This window comes from Opisthocomus hoazin, chromosome 3, assembly GCF_030867145.1.
Source record: "Opisthocomus hoazin isolate bOpiHoa1 chromosome 3, bOpiHoa1.hap1, whole genome shotgun sequence".
NCBI lineage: Eukaryota > Metazoa > Chordata > Aves > Opisthocomiformes > Opisthocomidae > Opisthocomus > Opisthocomus hoazin.
Genome location: NC_134416.1, coordinates 10,982,199 through 11,002,822, shown reverse-complemented (window position 1 = coordinate 11,002,822; position 20,624 = coordinate 10,982,199). Strand labels below are relative to the sequence as shown.

At 38.6% G+C, this 20,624-nt stretch overlaps 1 protein-coding gene across 2 annotated transcripts in view; it reads right to left on the bottom strand.

The window, feature by feature from the left end:
- Window positions 1–20,624, bottom strand: part of ADCY8 (adenylate cyclase 8) — a 141,195-nt gene that overhangs the window by 96,704 nt on the left and 23,867 nt on the right. For both annotated transcript variants that reach the window (XM_009941668.2, XM_075415543.1), the window contains exon 2: window positions 11,014–11,163. In XM_009941668.2, coding sequence (XP_009939970.2) covers window positions 11,014–11,163 — 150 coding nt within the window. The remainder of the gene's footprint in view (window positions 1–11,013; window positions 11,164–20,624) is intronic.

Sequence of the window (20,624 nt, the reverse complement as noted above, 5' to 3'; positions counted from 1 at the left end):
TTAGGAGAGTCATGACTTTTTATAATATGCCTAATTATTTGACAAATGAGAAATAAAATGAAGTTTGTGGTAATGTGAGGAGAAAAAAGCTTCTTCCACACGCTTCTTGTAGGATGCATATTTTATCCAACCGCTTCCTCTGTTCCATACTATTGTCCAGAACAGCATGAGGCAATATACGTAGAACACACTGAATGGAAGGACTGCAAGATACTGCTGGTCCTTTTCTTTGTTTGGGTAATCAGTGGTTTAAAGATTCAAGTACCTGAAGCCACACAGCAAAATCTTGGCAGGGCTTGATGATTACCAGTCTCTTGCCAGGTGTCAAAGGAGATGCCTTTCTCAGGAGCCAATTTGCTATGTAAGAATATTGCAGTCTTCATTCCTGCTTGCCCTGTGCTCCCTGAGCAGTATAAGGCTGATTCTAGAGCTGCCAGTTTGTATTTTCATGCCTTCCCAGTATCATTTTGGCTTCTTAAACACTTAGCTCATCCTGTAGCATGCTGGGAAGTGGTGGAACAACCCTCCCTGCCCATTTTTTTGATGTGGTACCTGTTACTGCTTCTGCTTGTATCTTTTAAGCAAAAATTTGTATTCCTCCATACAATACTTAAAAAAATATTTACAAAAATATTTATAAAATTATTTTTTAAAGTAACAAGTTTAATCATGAAACTAAGTGCAGCCGATGTTTACACTGTGTGGCATGGGTGCAATGAATCAGATCACCATAAAGCCACACGAGCACCACTCGCTTGTGTGGCAGTTGGGTGGGAGCACATATCTGGGGATAAGAGCTGCAGGGAGCAAGTCTGTGTTGATCGACAGCAGTGGCCAGCTTTTAGTTCTGCTAGGCTACATCATGCAACAATCTCCTGACACTGCTTTCTCTTTTGCACTGTCTTTTAGCTTAGGCAACAAGAACTACAGGTTTCAGATTCAGTGCCAGAGTCTGTATTGAGTACGAGCAATGGTTAATAATCCCAGATCTTCTGGATCTGAACACGATTTTTTAACTCCTGAATGAAGAGCACGTTATACTTACACCCATTGTGAAACCCAACCGTGTAACAAATACAAGTGGTGAAAAGCAGGAGTTACAAAACTATTTGTTTTACCACCCTATCTTGTTGACATGGACATTTATGCTTATAAGTGACACTGCTCAGCCCCACGGTAATCCATTAGACATACCTAATACATGGAAAGGCAAATTTTACAGTTTTGTAATTTTGTTTCTTCCAAATCTCATGATGGTATTTTTTAATTTATTCAAATGATTGCAGAGAAGAAAAATATCCAGAAGAAAAACACTTTTATAGAAATACAACACATTTCTCAACAAAAAGAATTGTACTGTCTTCTGGCATATTGGCTTCCATAAATTCCAGTTAGTTTGAACGGGAAGGATGGAGCCATACCTTAAGAACAGGGGAAAGACCTACTGCAGACTGATTCCATAATGGCATAACCTCAAGCCATTCTTTATTTTACAGGAATAGAAAATGAGCCCAAAATAGGTCCTACAAATCACTTTTGTCCTAAAATATCAGAATGGTCCCATCTGACTTTAATGTCTGTAGTGCTGTGCCCTGGTATACTTTCACTTCTCTAGGACTGCTTTGACTCATCTGCTTTTGAGTCTTCATGTAATTGTTCTGCACTCTTTGTACTTCCTATTCATTTAGGTGTTTCTTTTCTCATTTTGCTACTTTTCCACTGTTTCAGAAATTACTAGACAACATCAGCAAAATATACGTTTCTCAACAGTGCTAGCTATTGCATCTAATGACATGGAAAATGGCAGAAAGCAAGCTCATATGCCATCTCTTTTTCAGCTTTATATGACTAAATCACTGCAGAAAAAGATGTAAAAGGCTAGGAGGTTGTCTATTTTGGTCAAAATAAGGAATACATCTTGTCAGACACTTACAAGACTCCTATACTTTATAGCACAAACTGGATAAAACTTCCCTAGGAAGTTTCTCTAGGTATGAGTAAAGGTCACTTTCTGAAAATCAAACCCCTTTTAATAGGCTTGTAGGTGGCTACTTCAATACTGATGGTGTGAAAGATCTTCAGGCTTTTTATGAATGTTCATCTAAAAATTTTACTTTACCTTAAATTACCTCAATAATGACATCAGTGACTCAATTCTGGATAGCTTAGAATTGGTACTGCTTGTGGTCAGACAATTTAAAACCATTATCTGGACCACAGAGTCTCTCTGTTACTTGTGAAGCTTGTAAGGACATATTTAGAGTCCTTCTACAGTTATTTCAGGGTACTAAGGAAAGTCAGTATAAACTTTCCTTAGTACCCTAAATATTCTGATCCTGAACAAGAAAGAAAAATGACCTTAAAAAGACTAAGTATATTCAGAGCTCAGGAAAGGTACTAGCCTGATGAATCTGGAGCCTGGAGCTCTTTATTCAAGCAGAGATGACGGTACTGCAGACCAGCTGGCAGAAGTGTCTGGTGTGCTGTAGGGGGCTGAAACTAGTTCATTTCCCTTACTCATTTCACCTTTGTCCACTTCCTTAAGACAATCAGCAAGGGTCACAGTGGCAGCTGTGAAAATGGCTTTTTTTTATTAGACACCTCTCGCTTTAGCAAGGAGCTGAGAACACAGAAGACACAGGCCACCAAAACCTCATCAATGAGCTATTAGTCCCATTGACTATGGACCACCACAGGATTTAAACAGCCTGGTTTAGAGATGAAAAAAACCACACCGATCTCCAGAAAATAGTTTTATCACTAGTGAATCCAAAAGCCATCTACTAGAGAGGGGAAGCAGAGGTTTCCTTCTCACCAATTTCTTCTAGGGAAATATCAGAAGTCCTAACAGTCTTTGGGACTATCTTTCCCCTGCTTAAATTGCAGCTCAGGGTCTATTTCTCCAGCATTGGCTTCAAACCTCATTATTCTGCCTGAGTCTGTGTGACTACTCCAGATTTGCAAGGAGCAGAAGAGAAGGCAGATGACGATTTTTTATCATGATTTTACATCGGATATTTACTTGAAAGCAAAATGTAGGGGTTATGCTTTGATGATAAGAAACATACATCAGCAGCAAATGTGAAAGAACAGCATCTAAAATATGACGTTACGTTTTCTACTGCAAGTGGGCTGAGTAGATGGGGTGTTTTGAGACAAGAAGATGTAGAAAATGTGTATGCTGGTCCTGTGATGTGTTCCTTGGTGCATACAAAAGCATAAATGCATGTAAATATTGCTTCTCCTCACCCCAATAAGTAGAAGTCTGTCAATGGACACAGGAAAAAGATAATCTTCTGAATCACGATGTGGATTGTAAACAACAATATAAAGTTTGCATATTCCTTTGCTTGTTGGATTAACCAGTATGTTACACTTTGAGTATGATCTTAGAAGTACCACAGAAGCAATTCTGAGAACAAATTTCTTTTGGGATCATGGTTCTTTAGAGACAGGCACTGAAATGAAAGAAAGTCTGGATAACCGTGAAAACTTTCTAAGCATCTTACATTTGACAGATCATTTCCTATAAAGAAGCAAGCTGGCTAAAATGCAATATCTAACCAGAGGTTTGCACGGAATTTGTAGTAGGGAGGTTATTTTTTTCCCTTTAAAAGTAAAATTGTTGTGACCAAAATTTTTATTTATGAAGCATTTTAAACTACTTCAAGAATGAAGAAGGAAGGTCATGTGACCTCTAAAATTCAGATTATTATTTTTTGAAACAAAACCTGAACTTTATCCTCATGCCACTTCAGAGGGATTTTCATATTTTTAGCACCAATATAGCAAAAAAGATTACTTTCTAGTGTTTAACCCTCTTAAAGAGTCCTTTCCAATCCCAGTCCAATCTGCTGTTACATTAGAGGTTGCAAAGTACTGATGGTTGATTAAAATCTAGATCTGTAAGAGCCTGATAAAACCTACACAACATATAAACTTCTTTAAAAAAAAAAAACAAAAAACAACAGACTTCATCAATCTGCAGAGAGTTTCCTAAAGCTGTAGGAAATAGAGATTGCTGCAGAGTGAAGTGTGAAAAAAATACTCTGGAAGTAGAGGTAGAAGGGAAACCGATGGTCAAAGAGAACCGTTTTCTAAAGGAAAAAGAGATTAAGACAGGATTACAGTTTTTCTACAGATAACAGACAGGAGGGACTAAATATGCCAACATCACACTGTTCTGAAGACTAAGGACTGTGTTCTATATCTCTCATACCCACACTGGAAAAATAGCATGTGTTTTCACAGCCAGACAACAAAATAAACCTCTTCTCACTTGGACAAATGGTTCTTTAGGGTGGTTGAGCTCAAATTCTTTGTGGAAATCAAATTAAATAATATAAAAAATGTTTTAACTTCCAAAATGAGCTTTAATTGAATTTGTAGAATCCCCTATGAGAAAGAGATTAGCTGGAGTATGTGCCCAGTAAACCAGTGGCAGGACTTGCAGGGAGGAAATATCTGCTGGGGTGTTCTCATAGTGGACTCTACTCATTAGAACATTTAATGTAGAAAAGGTTTTTCTTCTTGTTCCCCACTAACCTGACCAAACACATAATTATGCCCACAGATTCCTTTCTTCACCCCACCTTGCTGGGAAGCATCCACAGAAGCCGAATGGCTCAGGTATGATGCCAACCTGGACCTTCTCACCTGAGTACTGCTCACAAGACAAGAGGAAGACAGTGGTTGCTCCCCATCAACTCTGTCTTAATTTCCTCTTCTTCTAGCCTCTGTCTCCTCTGCCAGTGTGCTGGACATCCAAGAAAATATTCATAAAGCTTAGGAAAGACATTGAGAAGGAGTTTTATTTCCATACAAGAGGACCTTCTCTTGGTGGAATTTGAAATGATGCCTGCAGGGAAAGGGGTCTGCTTGCCAAAGACTGTGTTGGAAAGCGGATTTAAAAATTAGAGTTAAAGATACCAGTGCATTATGGCTTTAGTGCCTTCTAGCACTAGCCAGCTCCACTGAAACTGCACAAATGTAGTGCTAAAGTAATTTTCTCTATTTGGCTTCTCAGGGCTTAAAAACTGGAGGATTTCTTTCTATTTGAGTTTTAGTCCCTCCAAACAGTTTAGCACAGCAGTAGCAATGTAGCTTTGCTGGTGAGCTCTGCACACTAGGTAGGAAGTTTTCTTTTCATGAATGTTGCAGAAACTGCTTTAGTGAGAACAAGAACAAACACCTCACCAGAGGATGGATATAAGCATCGCACAGATCTGGACTGATTTCACTTGTCATCTCAAACAACTGCAGAGAAGATCCTTCTTTCGTAAGTTACAAACAGGCGCTCTAAGTCTACCAGAAATAATGCAAATAAAATGTTTCAGAGAGGCTGTATCATATTTTTTGAACACTAATACAATCCTCAGGTTATTTGTGTTAGTAGGAAACAGTCTAACAACTTTTCTTGTTTTGCAAGCAGCCTCCCACTCATATTTCCCTATTGCTTTATCCAGACTTCATTACTCTCCTTGGTCTCAAGAGGCGTTGGATGGAGACTAGACGTGTGGCCATCACATAGGAGAGGTGTCTTAATTATAAGTAAAATTATCTTTCTCTGCATAGCAGTCCTGTAAGGTTGTAATCTTATTACAAGATCAGAGGTAAGTGCAGGACTGCTTTTTAAAGCTATTTAGCTGCTTAACTTCTGGGATGTTCCCTTCCCAGTTGTTTTAAGACTCCATTTCCAGCTTCAGTCATAAGAAATTTTGTAAGTCAAATATTAACCTCCTTGTAGATATGTATAACTTGGCATACGTATGTGTGGTGAAGGAAGAGGCAGAGTGACAAAGTTATCTGAGAGACTCTTTATAATTAAATGGTAATATTTGAGGGTTTAGAATGTCAGACAAATTTCAAGCAAAGATGGGTTGCTGGAGCAAGAGCCAGTAAGGACACCAGAGATAAATTATGAATTCAATTCTTCATATGGTCATAATTTCAAAATGTGTCTGGATTTAATATACCATTCATTTAAAACATAGGGATTTTGTATGATGAGAAATAGAAATGAAAATGAAAATTAATGCAGGCTCCTGCTCTTCATTGAGGGCAATTTCACAGCATTTTCACAATGAGGGAAATGACATGTTCTTTTTTTTTGAAAGTTTTGCAGTAACTAATTAAGAAAGTAAGTTACACTTTCTATTTTCATTGCCCTGATATGATGAAAGCAGAATTAACTGCTGTGTTCTTACAATAAAATCAAGGTAAAAGGGAAGACAGTGTTTTTGAAGTAGTTATTAACAAGGTACAACACTGGGTGTGAACCTTTGTGAAATACATATATACCAAATAAAAATATTGACACAAAATTTCAAACATGTAGTGGAAAGTGATGATATTCTTGGAACAAAATGGACTTAAGAAAACTGCAAACCTCCTGTTTATTGTTTATTCTTAATTACAATCTGTTGAAAACAGCACTGGAGAACATTTTGTGGCTGCCATTTTTGGTTGATACAACTACATATATCAAGCAGAAGCAGCTAACTACATTTCATTAGAAAATATTTAAATTATTTATTTGATCAGTAACTGGTAAACCAAGAATTTATTTACAACATATTATTTTGTCTGTGCTACCTTCTCTAGATTGCTAGAAAGTTATTTCTCTCTTTCTATGATACAGTTTTTGTGGCAATCTTCAGCAGTGGAGTCTCATTTAACTAAGCCAAGCTCTGAAATGTTTTAGATCTTCATCAGCGTTCTAATTTTGTAATAAAAATTGGGAAAGAAGTAGACACAGATGTTCCCTCTGTTTCACAGAGTGCTGGGATTTCCAAATGATGTCACACAGATAACACTATACAGTTAAATGCAAGTGCATAAACATAATTTGCAATGACTGCTGAAGTAATTCTCCTTTGTATCCACAGTACTGTTCACTTGTTAACAGAGTGATTAGAGTTAGAAAATTCATTGTAATTGAAAATGCTAATATGTATTTGTTAACAAACCCAGGTATTTAAAAATTAAAAAAATATTTAAAAAATCAGATCCTTAATGAATTAGACACTTGAAAATACAACTAAATCTCCTAACTTTCTGAAATACTTTTGAAAATTTTACTCAGAAGGCTTGTTGAGAGTAAATCATGAAGGTGATGGTGATGAAAAAAAGATATAGGAGATTACTTGTATGGAGGTTTTGGAAACACGGAAGCTGGAAATCAAGTCACTTAAAAGCTTTGAAAATGTTTGGCCAGCCTCCTCAAAAATCTTTTCCATCATATAGGTCTGCACTTTGCCCTTTTCCTTCCTGTGCATTAAGTGAAAGAATCGCAATTAGCATAAAAGCTGAACTTGCACCTGGGAATATTTTCTGTGGACAATGAACCAATGGAGCTTATTCAGATTTACCAGTATTCAGCTGAGGTCATAACATGGAACACAGACATTTTGACAGACCAAAATGGGTTTGACTGTCAAACCAGAAAACCCCTCAGCGATACTGAAATAGAGCAAGTTCTTAAACCCTGAAAACCCCACATAGGCTGCTTGAAAACAACAACATCTAGAGAATAAACTATCACGTCTAACTGTCAAAATTTCAGCTCAAAGTAGCACAAATGACAGCAAAAAATTTTTTTTCCCCCTTAGTGGTATTTTGGTGGTTTCACCTTCTATTTCCATCACATGCAATAAAAAAGTATGATAGCACATGAGTGAATGAAACTGCTTTCATTGAAAAAATTTCCACTCGAAATTTTTTGAGGAAATACAGAACCTTCTCTTTCTGAAGAACCTGATATTGTAGTAGCTTTTATATTTGTATTCTAGAGTCTGCAAATACTCATTAAGGGATTGTTAAAAATCTCTGAAACCCAAATACATCCCTACTTATCAATATTATTGTTCTCTTGTACAGCTCCCCATGTCTGATGATACCTCTTGTTTGTCTATGACACATAGATTATAAAATGTTTGGCTCACATTTGGGTGCCTTTCCATGACTGGCTCTTTCAAGCATTGCACAATGCTGAATAATGATAGCCATAGCGTTTGTAGAATGACAGATTATTAGAGATGACAAATCTAAGGGATACTGAGAAATTGGAAGGGTCATTTTGAGAGTGCAGAAACTTGATTTCTTAGTTTTAACAATGCACAGTAACGAACAGAAGTAAATCTGAAGCATTTATATAACCTTTATAATTATAAAAAAATTTAGTCTTATTCTGCAGTTACTTATAAAACAGCATATAATTCCTTGCTGCATTTTTAAACTTCTGTTGTTTTTTCTTACTTTAATTTTACTGGTCTTCCAATTTAAACAAAGTAAGGACAGAACTAGACCCTATGGGACCTATCTGGCAAGCTGTCATGCTTCATATGATGTGCCATATGTATGGCATGTCAATGCAATTACTCATTGTAATTATCTATTATTTTCAGTTTACGAAGTGCAAGATGTGTGGGGTAGAAACAAACTCCAACCTTTTAATTATGTCTACCACCACTATAAAAAGTACCAGTACCACCACTGAAAGCCACAAAAAGCTTGACTCTGCTGTAGAAACATTAAGTTCAGGCAGTTCATGAGAAATAAATCAAAGTGGAACAGAATTCAGAAATCCTGGAATTATTATCTGGAAGAATTACACATACTATCATTCCTCTATTTTCTCTGCACATTTTTAGCTTCTCAGATATATTTTTAGAATTTTTGAGAAGCCACATCACAACTATTGCCCTGCACACACTTTTTTACCCTCTTCACATAACAAAGTTATTTTCTAGAATGCCATAGATTGGATTTATTACACTTAATTTGGATTTAATCCTTACTTCTTAAAATGTGATATGCTTTAACAGATAATATGATTTTTGTGTTCATGTGAACTATAGCTCCCCTGTATGATGATATATATGTCTTCAGGCTAGAAAAATGTTAGCAGTCACTGGATTACTGCCTGCAGATACTGACCAAGTGAGCACGAACAAGCTGCTCAAGAAAAGCAGTCACCTAAAATGTGACATTGTCAGTCTTCTTGTAGAAGATACGTTTAGAAATTGCTTAATTGAGCCACTGCTTCAGAAGCAAAGGGAAAGTGCACATGACTGAGGGAAACAGGCTCTCCATTCCTCAAGACATTCCTGTATTGGAATACTTTGTCATTGTTGTCACAAATACAAATGAAGAACTGTAAAGTCTATTAAACTTTTTTTTTATGTATATATATACATATATATATATGTATCTGAACATAAGAACACCCTTTCAAAGTTCCAACAAAAATTATCAGAAATAATTCAAAATGCTTTGCTCCTAAATTTTGGGTTAGTTTTTATCATTGAATTGAGTTTTAGAAGAGATCTTTCATTTGATGTCCTAATGTCCATATTTTTCTTTTGTGGATATTTCCCTTGGCCTGAATACATTTTTCCTTATGCATTTCCAGTCATATGATGCCTATGACACACTACTTTGTTTGGTTATAGGTAAGTTTGAACTGCAGTGATGTCACTCTCCAGAAAGTTCTGCCTTCAAGGGACAGCACAGACCTAAATCTTTGCAAGGCACTGGGCCAAGACAAAATGCACGGTTCAACAAATACTTCAGATCCAGCCCCTACCTTTCCGCTTACCAAAAAAAACCTGTTTTTTTTTTTTTAAACCAACCCAAATGCAATCAATCTGTCTCCATTTTCCTAGTAGGAAATAAAGTTTCAGGAAAACTGAATTTCTCAAAAAAAATGTGCCTGTACAAATTGCATTTTTCATGAGAAAATAAAATGATTCCAATGAAAAATCCTCAGAATAATCTGGAGCAGGGGAATCTTTTGCTAGTGTTTATAAATATGAACCCTACAAAACAATGATCAAAGTAAAGCTTACAAAATATCAGTTTAGAAAATATTAGACAAGAGGAAAAACACCAAAAAACCCCCAAAACTCATATAAAATAAAAGCCATAAAAATGTGGTCTGACGGTTAAAATGAGAACGGAGCATCCTAGATAGCATCCCTCAAAGTCTCTTCAGTCAGCAAAGGCTGGAGAGAAGTTCTGGCATAGGTGACTTGCATGACTCAGCAGAGTCATGCATTCATATTGAGTCATTAGTAAAGTCTAGAATATGACATCTTCCTAGATCACTGTACAAGAGCATGGCTTTCGAGAAGTACATGAAATAATATTGAGAAGCAATGCACATGTCTATACTACAGGACAAAATGAATGGCTAAGATAATTTTAGAATGAAACAGCAGTGTAACATATCTATATATACAGGTTGTCCTTTTATCTTCACGCAAGGTTTCAAACAGCAGGTGAACATTCTGATATTTCAATGTGAATACAAAACATGTATAATGTGTTACATCTCATTTCTACTCCCTTGGTGTACAAAACACTAAGCAACACACTTCTTTTTATTCAGTGCCTCTTATTCTGGATTGGAAAGGATGGTGTATCCAAGAACAACCATACCTGCTCAGATCAGAAGTTCACCTAGCCCAGTATGCTATTTGGCACAGTGACCAAAAGGAGATTTTTAGGGAATACTTTAAGAACAGAGAAAGCTTACAGTGATACTTCCCTGCAGTGACCTCCCAGATCCAAATATTCAACTGTGAGCCGGAGGCGACATTTTAATATTTTCTCTGCCTAGATGGTGTTCTCCTCCATGAGCTTGCTTAGTTTTCACTTGACTGATACAAGTTTTAGTATCCACATCACTCTGAAACATGAAGTTCCCCAGTTTAACCCATCTTGCATAAAGAACCATTTTTAAACATCTGTCAGATTCTGTTTCATATGATGGCCTCTTCTTCTTGTATGGGAAAGGACAATGAACAGCCATTTTCTATTCATCCTCTTTCACAACAAAAACCTTTAAGATGTCATATCAGATTGATGCAGACCAGCAAAATAACAGCATGAAACTCACTTAACCTGCAGAAATCAGGTGGTATCACATTGGAGTCAGCGAGGCTACAAAAGCCCAGTCTTGTGCAATTATTAATACCAGTTAATATAAAAATAAGGTCATTTCTCCAGTACCTGTCGCTGATTTTCTGTCTCTAGTCTCAGTCTGGCTTCTACACATCTTCTGGTCTCCAGGAAGGCTTGACGTTGTGCTCTGTCTGATAAGTAGCTAATGAAGATTCCTGCGGTGTTCATACACATAAATAACACTGCCTGAGCTGCTATCTGCAATGAACAACAAACAGGATTTGATCAGACAGGAGAATAAAAAATATCTGTTCAAAAAGAGAAAGAGAGAGAGAGAATGACAGTTCTGCAGTCATGTAGGCTGTAAAACTAAACCATTTGGAAGGTTTTCATAAAAGAATCTCTTGGATCTTAATCAGAGGCATCAAAAGTGTAAAATTCTCTCTGCCTTGAGGAAGAAATATGCAGTATTTGGGGGCATTAAACTCTAGTTGAACCACAAACGATGTTTCCAAGAACTGACTCACAGGGCTCTAGTCAGGAATGATTACAAACATAATTAACAATTTGTTTTTGCATTGCCTCTTCCGTAAAAGCAACTTTGTGATTCGTTCCACAGCTTAGTTTGAGAACAAAGCCATATTAAGGAAAACAAAGAGTGTCAGTTACCGAAGAATTAATATCAGTGCTAATAGTTATTCTGCTATTATTGGCCAAATTAAATAAATTCGTTCTCTGCTCGTGCCAAAGCACAAGCTTGCACAATCTGAATCCTGAACAATGCAACAGGGGAAGCTGAAAGGATAACCAAATGCTTGCATAGCCTGTGCCTGTGTACACAGACCTTTTCTTCACTGATGCCTACGTAAAGATCTGCACTCTCTTTCCTTGTAGCAGGTGCGTCACAGCTTCTTCCTTTGCCATATGAACTTAGAAGAGCCAAATGGGAGTGGATCCTTAAACAGTGTAAATTCCAGTGGCTTATTTGTCTTTCACTGATACTTCCTTGTGCTCTGTGTGTTTGTAAGGCAGAACACATCAACACTATTGAAGTGAGGATTGTTTGGGAAACCTAGTAAGAAACATATAATATTTGCATTCACTAGAGACAGAACACAGACTTTCAGTTTCAGCAGCTTTGTCCTACACGTCATCCTCCTGTATGTTACAAATTCGTGTGAACTCCTCTCAGTTCCTACTTTGAAACATAGAATTATTTAGGTTGAAAAATCCTTTTAAGATCATTGCGTCCAACCATAAACCTAACACTGCCAAGTGCAATCATAAATCTAACACTGTCAAGTCCATCGCTAAACCTTGTTCCCAAGCACCACCTCTACACATCTTTTAAATACCTCCAGGGATGGTGACTCAACCACTTCCCTGGGCAGCCTGTTCCAGTGCTTGATAACCCTTTTTGTGAAGAATTTTTTCCCAATATCCAATCTAAACCTCCTCTGGCACAACTTGAGGTCATTTCCTCTCATCCTATCACTTGTTACTTTGGAGATGAGACCAACACCCACTTTGCTACAACCTCCCCTCAGGTGGGTGAAGAGACTGATAAGGTCTCCCCTCAGCCCCCTTTTCTCCAGATGACTTAACAACCCCAGTTCCTTCAGATACCTCTCATAACACTTGTTCTCCAGACCCTTCACCAGTTTTGTTGCTCTTCTTTGGACATGCCAAATTCTTCATTCTGGGTTTTTTAACTTGTGAGAGGGTCAAGAGTACAAAATAAGCCCAGAATTCATTAGCATTCCTCATATGCAACACGTAGGGTGAAACTGCTCTGACTGCTGCCTTAGCTAGAGAAGTCATCAGGGTGCAGTGAACCAGCTGAAAGTGTGCAAAGTGAAGCTCCCCATCTTCCTGCCAAGATTTCGTCACAGCCACCGTGCTGATGGGGTCCTGCTGAGTGCATCCTGTCTTGCAGGATCACACCTCTCTCACAGAGGTAGACCAGCCATGGAGCGGGCAGGGACTACTGTAACCTGCAGCCAGCGTTGCCTGCTCAGCAGAGCTGCCCAGGCTCTGACAACTATGGACCATCATGCTATGGGTGATACCTACAGGATCATAACAGCATCAGAACAACCATGCCAGGACAGATCAAGAGTTCATCATTCAGGATCCTGTCTCTGAGAACAGACAATGGAGTGCCTAGGTAGGAGTACAAGAATAAACCAGTAGAAAATTACAAGAATAAAGCAAGCATTCAGTGATGTTTTGTGAAAACAGTCTTGAACATTCCAGCAGCCTGTGGTTGTGGAACATTGCAGGCTAGAGGTTACATTTTTGTAGTATGAACTGATATTCAGTCTCCCTAAAATCAAAGTGTTGTTTGTCCTAGTAGAAGAGAGAAAACATTTAGCAAAACTCCCTAACCTCATATTGATGCTGTGCCTCAAATCTGCAGGTCTCGCTCCTCACATTCACATGGGTTTGAAAGTGAGATTTGATATGAAACCAAAATGCATCTGGCAGGAACTTCAGCTTTAGATATTCCCATATTTCTGAATCTGAAGTATTATTCTACAATCGTACAAAGAATTAATTTACAATTTATATGCCGTGATTAAATAAGAATGCATGTCCTGGCTCCAGGTGAAGTTTCGTTTAACCTTTGCCAGTAATAGACATCTAGGCAAAGCCTGTGAGAAATAGAGCAAGATTAGCATGATCTTTGCCACTTCCTGGCTTCCAGGATCCTGTGGTTTACAGCACCTCTGAATAGGGGGTGGCATACTCTGTCTGTCTGCTTAACTTTTTCTGATAGCTGGAGGACAGGAGAGGTGCCCGAGGACTGGAGAAAAGCCAGCGTCACTCCAATCTTCAAAAAGGGCAAGAAGGAGGACCCAGGGAACTACAGGCCAGTCAGCCTCACCTCCATCCCGGGAAAGATGATGGAGCAGCTCATTCTAGAGGTCATCATCAAGCAAGTGGAGGAAAAGAAGCTTATCAGGAGTAGTCAGCATGGATTCACCAAGGCGAAATCATGCTTGACCAGTCTGATAGCTTTCTATGATGGCGTGACTGGCTGGGTAGATGGGGGGAGAGCAGTTGTTGTTGTCTACCTAGACTTCAGCAAGGCTTTCAACACGGTCTCCCATAACATCCTCCTAGGGAAGCTTAGGAAGCGTGGGCTGGATGAGTGGTTGATGAGGTGGATTGAGAACTGACTGAATGGCAGAGCTCAGAGGATTGTCATCAGCGGCACTGTGTCTAGTTGGAGGCCTGTAACTAGTGGTGTTCCCCAGGGGTCACTACTGGACCCAGTCTTGTTTAATTTCTTCATCAATGACCTGGATGAAGAGTTAGAGAGTACCCTCAGCAAGTTTGCTGATGACACCAAACTGGGAGGAGTGGCTGATACACCAGAAGGCTGTGCTGCCATTCAGCGTGACCTGGACAGGCTGGAAAGTCGGGCAGAGAGGAACCTGATGATTATAGGGAAATTCACTTGCAAATTCCTTGTAAACCCAGTTCAGCCACCCGTCTGCTAACACTCAAGTCTAGTGTCACTCACTTCATCAAGTCTCTTTAGAGACAATGCAGTAGAATTGAGCCTTTAATTAGATTTCATGAGCACATAATTTGATCTGGAGAAAGGAATTATGGAAAATATGTTACAGGTAAGAAAATATGTTACAGGTAAGAAATTAGTATCCTTGCCTTGCAAGGATACTAATCTGTGGCTTTTGTTTAGAAAAGAATTAAAAGACATATGACTTGAGACTCTCCTCGCAACTTCCTTTTCCTACAGCTTACTGTGGCAAATTCCAGAAGTCTTGCAGGATTTTCCACTTCCTGTCAGGGTCACAAGAAAGAGCAGGCTCTGATCTTCTTAGATGTACACAGTTTCATATCTTTTTGACTGACCTGAAGATAATCAATGCTCAGAGAGTAGGAAGGATGAGGTACAAGGTGAAAAAAATCTTTTCATAGCATTTATAAGCTCTTTAGTCTGTTTGTACCTTGCACAGCATTCAGATAAGCAACAGTAGCAGAGACAGTAAGTGATCTTAAAAAGCCATGAGTGATGTATTTTGATGTTAAATAGGGGTATGGGGACGTCTGCTTCTCAAATATTTATAAAATGCAAACAAGAAAGTACCCATCATCATGCTGCTTGGGAATATCTGTGTAACAGGTTCTGCATTGTCCCTACTGAACCTGCAGATGCACATACTCATGTAACAGGATGAACAGAGCTAAAGAAAGTTACTTTACAAGATCATGCAGGTAGCTAGAAGCAGCCATTAAAATTTTTACTCCAAAACTCTGCTTCCCATATTTCTCATAGGAGGTGATTAATACCATTGTCCACAGTGAAATCGCTTGTCAAATAAATTTACGTTTATAAAGTGTCCTTCATACTGGCGCCTTGGAGCCCTTTGCAAAATTGATATGAAAACTAGTCAAAAACAAAATCAATGAAAGAAGAGAAGGCAGGCCAGACAAGAAATCTAAATTTAAATTTTACAATACACATTGATACATACAATTTCTTTTTTATCTATCACTTTTTGTACAAAATGTGCTGTACCAAGACAGCTGAAACTGAGGTAATGTTTTGAGTGGATTTGGGAACCGCCAGTCTCAGACAAAGAAACAAAAGACACTGGGCACAACTGATCAGGAAGAAGTATCAATCACTGTAGGTACAGTATAGTCAAGTAAGAGAACAGGAAAAGGATAATTAATTGAAAAGACAATAATGTAACTCACAAGTCTGTTGCAAAGTGGTAGGTGAACCAGCCACACACCGTTTTTCAAGACAGAATTGAACATAGTTCAGGAAACAGGAAATTCAGAAGGGTACAGCTGAGTTACTGAGAGCAGAGCTGGGCTAAGCGTAACAAAATTTTGTAGGCATTTCTACTATTAAGGGCACCTAATTTAGTTTGCCTTGATTTGGACTTTACACAGAATCCTGTGAGTTTATGAACAACTGGGAGCAACTTAAAGAAGAGTTTGCAAACACCAGAAGTTTCAAAACTTCAAAAATCATAACTGAAATATGTTTTAATTTTGCCACGAATTTCCTCTTTGAAAAGGTGCAATTGTCTGTCAGGGAATATAAAGTCATAAGGGCAGCTGCAGAGTCTCCCAATTCAGTGCTTTCTAAGACCTGCCATTAATAGACATTTATGGAGTGTATAGTGATTGACTGAGTTCAGCACTTCCAAAGAGCCCGTAACCTGAGCAAAATGGAATACTTGGGAACATTGAACAAACCCAACAGATTGGAAATATGCTGATAGACAGCTAGCCCTAAAAGATAGTAATTGCCACAGACAAACTTCATCATGAATAGCTGAACCAACGGTAGCATACACTCACATAGAAAACACAGTGGAGGTGGAGGAGAGAAACCTGAAAAAACCCAGAAACTCTTCTGAAATCCAGGAAGACACTGAAGTTGTGTGTTACTACCTCATGTGCAAAAAGCAACCCTTGTGCTCTTCAGAAATAAACCTAATAACCTCTTCAGCAGGTAATCTTTTTCTACTGTGTAGAAACAGAGCTGTGCTGGGGATGATCGCGCCAAAACACATCTGAAAAGTAAAGAAATTGTTTTCAATGTAATCTCCAATTAGATGTTCTCAAGGCAGATCAGTACTAAAGAGCAGGAATTTCATTAATTCCTGCAGTAAGCCTGTGGGAAATTATTGAATTCTTTTCCTATTTTGCTTTCTAGTTTTGGATTAGCTTCAACAACAGATTAGAGTAGTTCTTGTCTGTTTTGGGAAAACTGGGAAAGTAAAGCTGTTGTGCTTCTTTAAGAGTGTTTTCTGCATGTGCCACATAAAGAACTGGTTGCTATGGTAATTATTTTTGGTTAATTAGGTTTGGAGAAGCATTTTGATTCATCATTAGTTGTTTAACTAAAAATAGCAGCTTGCCACAAGGTTGTTGTTTGTAACTAAAATGAAAAGAAATTTTATTGCCCCCCTGCCCCTTCTCCATCACACCCTTGCTTAGGTTACTTCGAGGGAAAATAAATTCTACTTTTCTAAGAACCGATCACCAGGAATGAACTGAGGGTTGCATGAGAAGTGTGGGATTTGAGACCAAAATTCTCTATTTTGTGTAGAATAGGAACATCTGGCAGCACAGACTCTACCACTCTCTCACTACTGGGCTGCCGCAAGCCTCTATCTCCAACTGAGACCATGATTTTATGAATCAAATCTCCTGGCAGTGAAACTAGTAAGAACCCTATCTCTGTACTGCTTCTTGCCCACCTTGATCCCTCAGCACAGCTTTCCCTTTGTCATGCCAGATCAATTATTTGCAGGACCATACTGTGAACTATATCAGGGAACTTGGCCAACTTAAAAAACAAACATTTGGCATTGGCGGTAATTTTCCTATCTGGAGCAGTTGTCTGATTGAGTTCAGAGCACAGCCTCCACAGGGAGAGGAAGCACATGAACATTCATAGTTGCACTGCTGCCAACTCATTAAACTGAAGTCATTGCTGCCTTATTGTTAAATCACCTTGTAAGGAGTTTTTTTATTCCCCAGGAGTTTGTTTATTCACTCCTCCTGACCTCTCCTGGGTTTAACTGCTAAATGCCAATGGCCATGACAGAGGATTTTTGTTTATATTAGATTGTGGTTGCTTCTTCATCAACATTTATTGGAAACCAACATGTCCCACAAAGGTGTCCAAACTGCTGCCATGACTTTCCAGAAAGCTCATCTGTCCCCTGATCCTCTGTATTGTCCAACGCATAAGTACAGCAGCTGTTTAACTCCCACTCACATCTGGAGTGAGTGCTTACTCTCTTTTCTGATCTACATATACAGAGTTCACTGAAATAAAGGAATATACTATACACTGGAGAAGACAGGGATGGAGAAACCATATTGTTTATTTATGGCAAATTTGGTCAAGCACATGGTTAAGGGCAGTGCATTACCCCACCCGACCCAATCTGCTAAATGTGAAAGAAGCCATTTGTGTCAGTGTCACCTCCTGATTTTGTGTTTAGAATCAAGTTTTGTAGTTCAATTGTGCACAGCTGCCATGGGAATACTGGCTGATTCTTCAAAAACTCAGATCTTATTTATGCCTCTAGGAGAGTTGAGATCTTCTAAGAAGCTTGATCTTCTTGTTTCCGGAGCAGGCACTAGAGGACTTCACTATGTACTTAGCGACAGAGTCTGGCCTTTAATGTGCATAAAATCTGTAGTATGCAAGGCAGGTTGGTCCTATGAAAACACAGGGTGTACCCTAAGAAGTTATTAGATCACCCTCAGTGAGAGTGACTGGTCTCAGACATGGTTTTCTCCTTCCTATTGCAGAATACCTAACACGCCTATTGGTCCTGCACTGCCAATATTCCAGAAAACAAAGATCATTTTCCATCTGAACAATGACACGTTTGTATAAAATCCGTTGTTCTAATTCAAGATAGGATTCAGCAATATGTATCTTTAATATTCAGAACGAGCGTTTCATTTGCTCTTAGAACTTCTTGCTCTTCCTCTCATTGAATGCATTAAAAATGTAGACGATTGCATGTCTGATCAAGTTTTTCATAGGGAGCTCAAATCATACAATTTGGTAAGTCAGCTATCAACTATAGCAAGACTTTCGCAACATGGTGTAGTACAAGACATCTTTCAGGAAAATCATATCATATCGCATCGGATCAGACACAAGGGTTGACATAACTTGAGTGATCTACACAGCCAGTCAAGCAAATACATAACCCTGCTAGTGTTGTTGAGCAGCCTCAAATGGCAAACAATTTTCAGTGCATCTCCTCTAGCTCCCCTTGAGTTTGTTGCAAATTTAAGATTCAGGCATAATCTTCATTAAAAACCCCATCTATTCTAGGGTTTTGGATAACCTTTTCTGGGTGTTTTTCTTTTTATAGGAGTTAAAGTCACTAGACATGTCTGGGACAATGTCAGTAGCAGGGTCATAGACCGTGCATACAGGCAAATGAACAGAGAAGGGTGGATGATCTTCAATTTTTAGTAACTGTTTTCCATGGCTACAGAGTACTCTGCTGAACTCTCTGACCCTCATCTAGGAACTGATCCTGAACTAAACAAAGAAATCAGCTGATCCTGTCTCCTGTTCACTGAGCAGCAAAGCACTCTTTTGTAATCATTTCACACATAGGATGTTATTATGGATACCTGAAATTTTCCTATTTAGAATGAACAATCTTATCTTTTGACATGAATAACCCTCCCTGTTCAGTGTTTTCTGTGTGCCGATTTGGTATCTTCTGAGTCTACTCTGAGACAGCTGCATTGCAGGGTAATTACTAGGAGACATCTAAAGCCAAATCTTCCAGATGTCAAAATTTTGTTGTCCAAAATCTTCACCTCATTTGGTGTGTTTAGGTAAACATAAAAGGCTCAGACAAGAATCTCTGTTTTCTTCTTCAAATATATGTAACCTTGAAACTATAGCACATGTACTACAGAATTAGTTTAAATTACCTGTGCTGCCTAACCAAGAGAAGATCCTGCAGCAACACATAAAAACCAGCAAAAACCAAGACAGAGCACAAATGTCTGTGCAACAGAGAAACACACTGGAAGCAGGCCATGGCAATCAGGGCAGGTTAGGAAACTGTTGAAGTGGTGGTGTTGCCCTGCTCACTGATGAGAAGGGAGTGTCAAGAAGCTGTGGAGTTTCTCAGTCTGACGCTAAAATTATCCCTACAATTTTTTATGCAGAAGTTGATCTCCCTTACAAGCTGCACATTTACTGTTCAAAAAAAATGCCAAAGTAATTACGTTCAATAGAAACCACATTCCGTTAAAAGCCACTAGAGAAATAAATTACTCCTAATAAAAGTTGCAGCACCTAAACAAAGATTTATAAGAAATGAATCTGAAATGGAGAAGCACACTCACAATGTCCTAGATATTAAGAAATAAAAGTAATTCCTGGCGATTTTTTGAAGCAGCCCTTACCAAATGCTAATTTTCCCCCTTGCATTACGCACATCAATATCTGAACCGTAAACAACTGTCTGCCAATTCAGATGTACCCGTATTTGGGGACCAGGCATTAGACATCACAGATAACTTCTCAGTGACAAAAAATTCCAGCTGACACCCAGTCTGGAAATGTCTGAGAGCAACACCGAGTTTTAGGGTGAACATGGACACCCTAAAAGTACGACCTTTAAAGTGAAAGTCACTTTTGGAAATTTTCCTCAAATTATCTCAGTAGTTCTGCCTAAGTCGATGAAAGATAGCCAAGGCAGAAGGACTCCTAGTACTTCCTTTAACAGGTTTGACAAACGATTAGGAGTAACGGTAGAAAAAAAAAATTCATCAAAGCTGATTTGCAACATTGGAAAGAGTTTAACTACATTTTAAGGAAAACAGAATTAGGTATTCTGCATTTCTGCTAAGTGAGTTTGGGGTGGCGCTCTGCACAGCTGTTTTTATTGCTTTAGATAATGGCTCTTATCTGAAGTAGAATGTCAAAACTGAGCAAGCAATAATTAAGTTTGTAGGGCTGACAGCAGTTCATCTTTTTTGACACACTTTGTTGCTGTTTTCTTCTGATCAAATGTATGTGTATCCCAGCAATTACCTGCAGTACTTACTCCATGTTTCTTCTCAATGGAACTGGCAATCATCATGATTTGTGTACAGGTGACCCTGCTTCAGAGCATTCTGCAGAGTTATAACAACAGCCTGCACAAGCAAAGCTTTTCATTTCTCATCCT